Source organism: Pocillopora verrucosa, chromosome 1, assembly GCF_036669915.1.
Source record: "Pocillopora verrucosa isolate sample1 chromosome 1, ASM3666991v2, whole genome shotgun sequence".
Lineage (NCBI taxonomy): Eukaryota > Metazoa > Cnidaria > Anthozoa > Scleractinia > Pocilloporidae > Pocillopora > Pocillopora verrucosa.
The window spans coordinates 16,264,811-16,275,038 of NC_089312.1; the positions used below are offsets into that span (position 1 = coordinate 16,264,811).

A 10,228-nucleotide genomic window follows, 5' to 3' on the forward strand; every position below is an offset into this window, starting at 1 on the left:
ACAGTATCAGATGAGTGATGGTTATGGAATAGCAATGGTCATCAATATTGATTAGTTATTGGCACATAAGTCTGAAAACACAATTTTAAAGAAAACTGAATAATCAGACCTTCATTAATTTTGTTCACAAGAGATAAGAATCAATGGCAATTAGTGACTAGAGAATTCTGGGAACAGAAACAGGTGTTGACTTTGTTTGGTTTGGTCCTTGCTATGACTAATGACACCATACTAAATGACTGAGAGATGTACATGTTATGATTATTAATTTTGTTTTAGGACCTTGTGATTTGATTAAGGATAAAGAAACATGCCAAAACCACTTAAACACATCTGAGTGCGTATGGAATGACTCCACCTCTTTGTGCATTGGACCAGAGAGTTGTGTACAGCCAGAGGTCACAGGTAACTCCTTCACTGAAATATCAATTTGAACGGCCTGACCTACCCTTAAATTCAGTTAAGGAGAATACTCTCTTGACTCTAACCTTGAATAAAAACCCAGCAACAGTACTTGTACTTTTTTTTTTTTTTTCATTAGTTTGATCTCCTCCAAGGCTTAATTTTAACCAAACATGTAATTAAGAAATGGTTTTTAGTGAAATAATCTCTTGTGCATTTAGCAGCAGTAACTGACAGTATGACTGTCTAGAAACTTGCATAAACATGAATTCATCCATTTGTAATTCACATCAAAGGAGAATGAATTGTATTTTTCAACTTAAAACTTTTCATTCTGGTAGAGTGCAATATGTGCATTGTGCAATACATTCTTTTATCATCCGACTGCACCAAGAGGAGTACAAATAGTTACACAAATTGAGTACAAAAATCCCATGCTATATTGTATAGTTATTTCTACTGTAAATAGCCAATCTGGTGTAATCTTTTCCCTCCTGATAAGAAAAGCATGGTGGTTAGTATTGCTGAGTATTCCACTCATTTTTTGTAATTTGACTCACCCTGTGTGCTTGTCAAAATATTTCTGGACTTGGAAGAATGCCCAACAAAACCTCACACCCAAAGAGATAAGAGATATTTTTTGTAGTGCACTATAATTGTTTAAAATTTACCAAGAGTAAGATAGGGGTTATGATCACCCAGTAAATTGAATACATGAGAACTTTGTTGCACAGATCAGTTTTCCATTAAAGGTCTGTTACCCTCAGTGGACTCCCAAACAATTATTATTATGTGTGTGGGAATTGAATTTTTCCTTGTTTAAATTTAGTGGAAAAAAAGTGCTCAGAAATGAATGACAGCTGTAGTAGATGTACTTCCAGTTTACATGGCTGTTCATATTGCGAAGGAATATGTGTGAAAGGAGCATGTCCTGATGGTCAGGTTTGTACTTAACCCTTTACAACCTAACATTAGTAAAGCTATTCTCCAGGATTTGTTTAACAATCAAGAGCTTCTTTAGTTGGTGATCATTTCCGTTACTTTCATGATCTCAAATGAATGATTCAGCAGTGTTATTGTAAGGAGAAAGTACAGAACGATGTTAGTCACTCTCACGGGTTAAAGGGTTAATGATGTTTTAAAATTAATCAATGACCTTGTGATGATTTGATTTCCTGTTTTAAATCCCCTAAATGTTTTCTCTTCTCTTCAATAGGAAAAAATTGTTTCTCCAGCAAAGTGTGATAAAAAGCAAACATCATACAAGAAATGTGAAGGTTTGTGATTAATTCTAGTCTATCTTTCTTAGTCAAATTTGTATTTATTTTTTTTGGTATGGTTTTCTTGTTTGCAATAATTGTCTTTGCTGATATGGAAAGTATTGTGTTTACCAAAGAGAAAGGCGGATTTAATATCATTAACTTCCACCAAAAGGGAGGGTAGTTAAAAATTTCACCAATGGAACAATAATTGGAGGTAGGGCAACCAGTGAGGGACCAGGCTATTCTGTTGGGGAGAGGATGAATGACAAGGAAACTGGACACAGTTACCTGGTTGTTTAGCTTTTTTCCCTTGAAGAGTCTTGTGTTAGGGCATGGAAACAAAATTACTAAGCTAACAGGGTTGTCAAATTTACATGTAGCCTTACACTGGGATAAAACACAAGGCATCATATTTGGTTCACACTTGTCCACACAGGGCAGTGGACACACGGTAGAGTCTCACGTTCAAAAATATAATTCTTACAGGTTCAAATTGTAAAGAGAAGTCATGCCACAAATCGACATCTTGTGAAGAATGTGCATTAGGTTGTATGTGGTGTGAGTCACAGAAGCTCTGTGTGGCTAACAATGCCTACACTGTGAATTTCCCTTTTGGCCAGTGCCGTGGTTGGGTCCAAGGGAAGTGTTCAAGTTAGTATGCACTAACAGTTATATCTGAGAGGGCTAGCTACTATTATTGACTTTGTTAACTCTCAAGTGAAGTATTGAATTAAGCTAATAAATTCTGACATTAGGCAGTTTGTAGAACAATAAGGAGACATTTTGCCGCAAATACAAATTAAACTGAACATTAGCTTGTGCTGGATAGATCAAAGTTCTCATAATTGGCTAAATGGGAGAATGCTGGGTAAAAATTGATTTTAAGGAGTGGTAAGAGAAGTTTTATTGTATTGTACTGTGCACTTGTCTTTATCTTGTTTTACTTGTGAAGCTGGTGAAGAAGTGCCAAAGTTTTTAGACAAGTTTTAAATTCTATGGCTGGTTCAACCAACAAGGCCCTTTTGAAGATTTTAAAAAGCAAGCAAACCAGAAACGATCAAAACAAAGGCGCACAGTATTCCCTAAAGCCCTGACAACTGAAAGACACCACTGATTAGCCTTAGCTGAATTTTAACTTTTTTTTTACTAAATTTCAGATGGCCATATTTAAACATTTAAAACTACGTTGTGTTATTTGGTGATTTTTAGTACCTTCTTCTTGAGATCCTTGATCACAAACATTTCTCTTCAGAATAAGGTCCATTTTACTTTACTTTTGTCATCCTTTGCATTTGTGTTTGCTTCTAAAAAGCTGTGCGCTGTTCCGGCATGAAGACCTGTGCTGACTGCCACACCCTTCCTGGTTGTGGCTGGTGTGATGACGGATCAGGGACTGGGTTGGGGCAGTGTATGGACGGAGGAGATGATGGCCCTTTTACTAAACCAACAAACTCTTCAATGAACCAGTGCCTAGCAGACCGCTGGTACTTTATGAAGTGTCCAGGTAGATTTAACCTTGACACCTTAACATTAGTATGTATATTTTCTATACCGTTCCCTATACATTTCCAAAGGAGTTAAGGAGAATTTGTTTAATAATCAAGAGCCTCTTGACTGAGTTGGTGATCATTTCCTTTATTCTCGTGACCATAATGTGTGATTCAGGGGTGTTATTATGAGGAGAAATTAGATGATCATCACTTTAAGGGGTCAAATGGTTAAGAGACGGTTGCCTTGTTCTTAACGTCATTCCCCAGAGTGTGCCCTGCGCATTTTTTCAGTATTTATAACACTAAGTGGTCCACTTTCTCGCCTGCTGCACGAAATAAAACTCCACTTATTTTTATATTACAGTAAGCTCCAACTTACTCACACTGGTGGACTGTGTGAATGCGTCATGTTGAAGAGCTCGAGTTATGTTTGAATCCAAAATGCTCTTCTCCTCTCCAAGTTATAAGTTTGTTAATTGATTCCTTACTAAACAAGAGCCCTTTGTATTTTTGTATAGATTGCCAGTGTAATGGACACAGCAAATGCATCAATAGGAACATCTGTAAAAAGTGCGAGCATCAGACGGACGGTGAGTTAAAACTGCCTCTTGAAGCCACGGAAAAACGTTTTCCTTTTTTTAAACTCAAGTTGTCAGTTACGCCAGATTGTTAATCTTATTAATTTTGTTCTATTAACTGGATTGATAATGTGAAATGGCCGCTGAAAAGAATTCCTAAAGCTTTAGAAACTCTTTACGGTTGCCAAATTACATCATCCCAGTTTATTAAACCAAATTATCCTATGATACTTCATCGACGCAGCAACACAGTTTCTTTAATTACATACTTACGGATTGGGTGTCGCGAAAAACTGAGCCCAAATTTTTTTAGTTCGATCTTGGCAATTCCCCTTTTGGCTTGTCCTTCTCTCTTTTTTTTTTTTTGTATTATCAACCTTATAGTTATTGTTTTCTTTTAACATTACGTCACTAGATTTATTATTTTCTATATTTTGTATAACTTAAATTGTTGCCGTTTTACTGTTTTGCAGGGCCTCATTGTGAGGTGTGTGCGGCTGGTTATTTCGGTGATGCAAAGAATGGTGGAAAGTGTGAAGGTACTGTAAATCGTTTCTAGTTCATTGTAGTTATTAATAGTTGAAGAACTGCAACCTTCTTCCTCAAAGATGATTGAGAGAAAAGCAGATGAATCGTGATCTCATAATACAACAACGTGTAGATTTAAGATCCATTCTTCCGACATTCTCGAGGAGGAACAGCGAAAATGGGACGTAGTGAGGTCTGGGATATCAGGGTGAGATTAAAATGTGACCCTGACACAACTATTCGTTCGGGGTCGCGCCTCAAGTTCGAGAAACTAACAGGGGTGGGGGGGGGGCAGATATTGGGGAGACTCATCGGTGAAATGACACACTTATCCAAAAACACGCTAAGGAGCGTGCCACAAATGTTCGAGACACTGGGGTTTGAGATCTCAGGGAAAATTTATAGTGACTCGGAGACGCGCGTTAACCTTAACACTTGGTTCGCATGCGGAGTTTTTCATGTTACTGAAGATGTCAAATTTAGACGGAATTTTTGCTTTTGCTATAGTTTATTTTTACGGATCGAGAACAATTTATGAAATTGGAAAATATTGGTACCTGCAAAAGTTCCATGTAACACAATAGTGAAAAAAGCGTGATTGTCTTGTTCATCTTGTCTCCAGCTTGCCAATGTAACGGTCACGCGGACACATGTGATGTTAAGACTGGAGTCTGTGATTGTTTTGACCGTTATGTGACTGGGGATAACTGCGAAAGGTAAGTTCAGTCGTTGCTTACAAAAGGTCTCCTTGCGCTTGAAATTCTTCGTACCAAAGCAATTTTACCAAGCATTTCTCGCTGTGGAATTGAAAGATTGTAACCTGATTTACTCTTTCACAGATGTGACGACGGAGTTCGTTCCACGGTGATCGTTGGTAACGCAACAAATGGCGGTCACTGTTACAGTAAGTTATTTAATTTTACTAAAGAAAGATTTCCTTCTAATCCCTAACTTACTTAGCGGTCATGCTAGACCAATCTATTCGTGTTTGTAACGCTCTTCTCAGTTCAAAGGCAGAGGCAACGACTGCTTGACGAGCCAAAAACAAAAGCAAGCAAAAACACTTTTTTCCTTCATAACAGTAACGAGTCTGTGAGAGAAATATAGTTTTTATCCTTGTTTCACTGGGAGTATTTAAATCAGATTACAGTCCATCTTGTGTGCATCTTGCATGCTGAGTAAGCCTGCCTGGCTGGATTGTAAAAACAGAGCAAGACTTTGGAAAGGAAGAAATTCACTCGGAAAAAAAGTGATGTTAAAAAGTATTTTATTCAACACCTCTCCCCTTAAATTCAAACGAAGTTCCCTCCAAGCCATCTGCACTGGAGACTAAAGCTGAACAAGAGAATGTAAACTGAGGTTATAATCTCTTGAGCTGAGGTATTACCCTCATAAAATTGTAAACTCACTGGTATGTTAATGCGCTTAATAGAAACACCACTGCATATTTGTTTGGTAGATAAACTCAACAGTAATTATGAATACACGTACAATGTGTCCAACAAGACAAGAATAAGCTTCCTCAACATTCCTGAAAAGGTGAGCTGATCTCTGCAGTTGCTTCTAACATTTCGGTTCCACAAAAAAAAACCTTTTGATCTGTTAATTTTAGAGGGATGACATTAAAAATCTATAGGTAATTTGTGGCGTTGCTGCTCTCGAACCATTCTCCACTCAACTAGGAGACTGTTTAACCCTTTTGAAACTCCTTTAAAGTGGTAAAAATGGATTTTCTTGCAAAAATTTAGCAGTTTTTATGTGATGAGAATTGCCAACCTATACAAGCCAGATGGTGTAATAGATAAAAAAAAACTTTTTGTGAACGTATCTACAAAGGAGTGAACAACAGCTTAAAGGAGAATTTTGAATGAGGTATTGGGATTTTAAGTTATCATTGTAAATGGACTTTGCAGAAAAATGCGAAAATATTTCCTCACTTTTCATAATGAGAATATAGAGATTAATATTTTTCCGAAGAAAAATGAGAGTTAAACCTTGTATTACGTTGAGGGACGTTGTCTAAGCAAAAGAAATTTCCAATTGGCGGTTTCTTGAACTTCTCAACCGGTAAAAGATTAGATTAGTTTTCACGGTTATCAGTTTAATTTGTTAAAAATTCTTTAAAACAGCAAGTTAACTTCCTTACAGGACGACATCGATGTGGAAATTACTGTGAGAGTCAAAGAGGGCAAGTCTGCTCTGATGAATTTGTCGTACAGCTCAGGTTAGCTGATAGAGAATCGCCTAATACTATCACAAGTATTATAGTTAAACATACGACGGCGTTCTTTCGTGCTTAGCTAGCAAGGGAGGGTATCAATGTCAATATATGCTTCTACAATGGCTGAGTTACTCGACGGCAGCGAGAATAAAAGTAAGTTTCAGTTTCAGTCGAAAGTTTCGACCCTAAGAAAAGAAGATGAACTAGCTCTAATGCTGCTCTCGTCATGTCGGCCCAAGTCACGTCGCCCTCAAGCTGCTTGATTTCGCCCCCAAGTGCAATCACGTCGCTCTAAGTTGAATTGACTGAAGCTGTTCAATATTATCTCGATGCTACCGACATTTTTATTAAAAAGACATACCTTTTTGCTATCTTTGCAGTAAGATTGATCTTATATTTGTTTATGATTGTTTGTGTTTTTGTCTGCATTTGAAAGCAAAAAGCTTAGCTACATGTATGTCAGCATTGGAGCTCTCCTGTTATTTTGATCAACGTTCAATGAGTTTGACTTATAGAATGCTCTCTTTCTCTCACAGATGCTTTAGAGGAAGAAACACTCGTGCACTCTCGGGAAATAGGGTCCTACCAGCAAACCTTCTCATATGGCGTCTTTTCGTTTGGCCGCCGGGACAAATTCACCTTTAAGGTTCACATTTTTGAAATCAAAGGATTCATTACCCTTGAGGTATGTCCTGATAAACTCACTTGGATTAACTTCTCAAAGAGATCTGCTTTTTAGGTTCCGTGTGTCAAAGTTACTTTGTCATGTAGTTTTATTTCTTCTTATCCTTTACTGTCACACCCTCATCCTTCATCTTTCTTTTATCTGCCACTGGATATGCTAACTAATTTTATGCGTTTGGAAAATGTTTTTTAGATTGCGTTCCTCCAGAGTCGTAAGTTCCTGATTCTCAACTTCTTTATTACGTTTTTCGCGTAAGTAGAACTCTTTCTAGCGCTTGTTTTTTTAAGATACTGTACAACTCTTGTTGTTTTATCATCCCTTCTAGCTGCTGCTCATTTCCTTGTGAAATAGTTATGGGAATTTGGTGTTAGATCAAGATAACTACTTAAATGTGAATGTGAATATTCATATTACCTGTTTGCTGGACAGTGTATTGATAATAAATTATAGGGAGAAGTTAGGACATCGTTTCGAAGTTAGCTCCTTATTAGTTTGTCGAATATTGCTTCAAATTTCCTGCGTTGTTAAAGAAGAGAGAATTTCTGAAGGGGATGTGAGGGGTGGGAATTCTTCCTTTATCCTATAGACAAGTTTGGTGTGTTTTTTTTTCGAGATGGTCATTTTTCCTTTTTTATTGCAGCTGTTTCTTTTCCCTTCTGTTTGTGGTGGCCCTTGCGTGGAAGATTAAAGTCAGATATTCAAACTATGTCATGGCTCGGGTAAGAAACCTTCCGGCGCGCGTACTCATGAAAGTTTACGGTTTCTTGAAAAATAATGCTACTAATTATTGTATCGAGCCGAACTGTTAGAACCGTTTTTTTTTGCTCTTACCATCCAGTTCTTTCGATTTATTTTAACTTCAGTTCCAAACTGTTCGGTATCTCCTTAAACACGAAGGTTATGAAGCGAGAGAAAACAATTTAAAACCAATGTTTCTGCCTTTCGTGCTAAATAAAGATCCAACCCTGACCAGTTGTACCGAGGTTTGTCGTTGCACTTGCGAAATTGTGCGAGATAAACCTATTTTTTCAATGTTTTCTCTGACCACACTAAGTTTAATTCCAATCAGTTGACTGATGAACGCATTTTTTACTCGCAGCATCGTCATGAAGAGATGAAACTAATGGCCAGCCGACCATTTGCCAAAGTGGGTTTGGCTCTCACAGAGCCAGTTCAACTAGAAACAAAGAAGGTAGGTTTCATTAGCACGTTCTATGTTTGTTGTTTGTGAAGTTTTGCTGAAGATTATCACCCCAATTACCTAGCAATTTATCGGTAATTTCTCCTGTGGTCTTGAGATTAATGATGGTAATAGGACCGAGTGGAGTCCAATTCTGTCTGTAATCACACAAGTGATAAACAAAATCGGACAAGCGCGAAGCGGGAGTCAGATTTGTTCATCACGAGTATGATTACAGACAATTGGACAACACAAATTCCTGTTACCAATTAATCAAAACTATGACAAAATTTGAGAAAGGAACTTGTCATCGGTTATACGTTTTCATAAAAAGACAACAGTTAACTCGGCGAAATGCGAGACAACAGCGCGCACACATGACGCGTTTTGTCCACTTACACAGGCTTGATGTATTAACTGTCCCCACAATTATTGTCCTATTGCAGTGTCCAATTACAAGCATGACGCGTACACTGTCCTATTAGTGCTCAAATAAGGCTGGTGATAACCAATCACGTTCGAGAATTTTGTTATAGTTTTGATTAAAAGCGTTTGTCATGGAGACAGATGTTCCTTTGGCTATGGTTGACTTGTCGCTAAAGTAATTCAGGACTGTTTTGGTTTACTTCACGTCACCCTTTGATTAGATTACAAAGTCGCGCCATTTACTCCACAAATCATATGCGAGCTCAAATACACAATCCTAATTTGGTTCTTCTCTCTTTTGGTGTTAATCATGGCTATTACCTTCGAATTCTCATTGTTTCGTTTTCTTCTTTTCGTCAACTGGTCACGGCGCATAACGGAAGCCGCGCTTTATATCGACATCTCATTGTTTCCAAGTGTTGTTCCGTCGTTCCTGTAACTGGCACAGGCACTCCCAAAGGCATCAACCGACTATTTCTTGTGCGCGATACATACTAATACTTGCTTGGTCACCTTTTGAAGAGTGCCGCCTCTTTTCGCCATGTTCTCAAATTAATATGTCTTTATTTTTGGTACAGAAACCACTATCGGCTATTGCTATCCAACCAACGGAAAATCACGAAGCTGACGTGGGAGTGTTCGTAATGAGATTACCGGGATCAGAAAATGGCTTCACTCCTGTTGGTCAGATGGGTGTGTGCTGCGCAACCGCGCTTATTACACGCGGGCAAGTGACTACCCAGAGTCTTCACATGCCTGTGATGAAAGGGACAGTTGTCAAGAGATCTAGTATGGTCAGGACCTGTTGTATGTGAAGATCTTGGCGGACGTAGGCTGAATGAATCTGCTTTATTTTAAATCCCTTATTGAAACTGACGGGTGCCCGAGAATTACCAAAGATTGCTACATTCGAAAAAAAAAATTCCTTAGTATGATGAGCACGTCGACGTCTGCGGAAAACAGTTCCCGGAATTGAGAAGCTGTGGTTTTAAACGAACCACTCTTGTTATCGTGTTCCTATTTGAAACGAATCATAAACGTCTCAAGAGACAGCTGGGTTTGATTAGGGGCGTATCGTACGTCATTAAATTTTTGAAGTGAGCATTGTTCCGAGGGTCATTAGGAATAGCTACATTATTTTTTATTGAATCTCAAAGTGAAGTTGCTCGCAAAATTGTGTAAATACAAGCCAATATCGATCACTTGCTATAATTATATGTAAGCTCCTTAAAATGGACCTGGTCGTCAGGAAATTCCTGATTGCTCCATACGACATTAGCTGATAGGCCCTTTGAAGCCAGAGATCACATGATAGATTTTCTGCCGTGGCAGTGCCAGTAACGTACAGAAAAGTCGAACCTTTTTTTGCTTTTTGCAGTGCGTTATTTGCTATCTAGCGTAGCAGAAGTTACTTCTTAGTGCTTATTGGTCAAACAACAGATCATAGAACCATTCC

At 38.1% G+C, this 10,228-nt stretch overlaps 1 protein-coding gene across 1 annotated transcript in view; it reads left to right on the forward strand.

The window, feature by feature from the left end:
- Positions 1 to 9,740, forward strand: part of LOC131789300 (attractin-like protein 1) — a 20,455-nt gene extending 10,715 nt beyond the window's left edge. The window contains exons 14-29 of the mRNA XM_059106384.2: positions 280 to 405; positions 1,232 to 1,344; positions 1,619 to 1,679; positions 2,151 to 2,315; positions 2,977 to 3,168; positions 3,673 to 3,744; positions 4,206 to 4,271; positions 4,883 to 4,976; positions 5,100 to 5,164; positions 5,720 to 5,799; positions 6,409 to 6,484; positions 7,018 to 7,166; positions 7,359 to 7,417; positions 7,807 to 7,885; positions 8,266 to 8,358; positions 9,351 to 9,740. Of these exons, the coding sequence (XP_058962367.2) occupies positions 280 to 405; positions 1,232 to 1,344; positions 1,619 to 1,679; positions 2,151 to 2,315; positions 2,977 to 3,168; positions 3,673 to 3,744; positions 4,206 to 4,271; positions 4,883 to 4,976; positions 5,100 to 5,164; positions 5,720 to 5,799; positions 6,409 to 6,484; positions 7,018 to 7,166; positions 7,359 to 7,417; positions 7,807 to 7,885; positions 8,266 to 8,358; positions 9,351 to 9,587 (1,727 nt within the window). The 3' untranslated portion in view covers positions 9,588 to 9,740. The remainder of the gene's footprint in view (positions 1 to 279; positions 406 to 1,231; positions 1,345 to 1,618; positions 1,680 to 2,150; positions 2,316 to 2,976; positions 3,169 to 3,672; positions 3,745 to 4,205; positions 4,272 to 4,882; positions 4,977 to 5,099; positions 5,165 to 5,719; positions 5,800 to 6,408; positions 6,485 to 7,017; positions 7,167 to 7,358; positions 7,418 to 7,806; positions 7,886 to 8,265; positions 8,359 to 9,350) is intronic.
- The last annotated feature ends 488 nt before the right edge of the window (positions 9,741 to 10,228 follow it).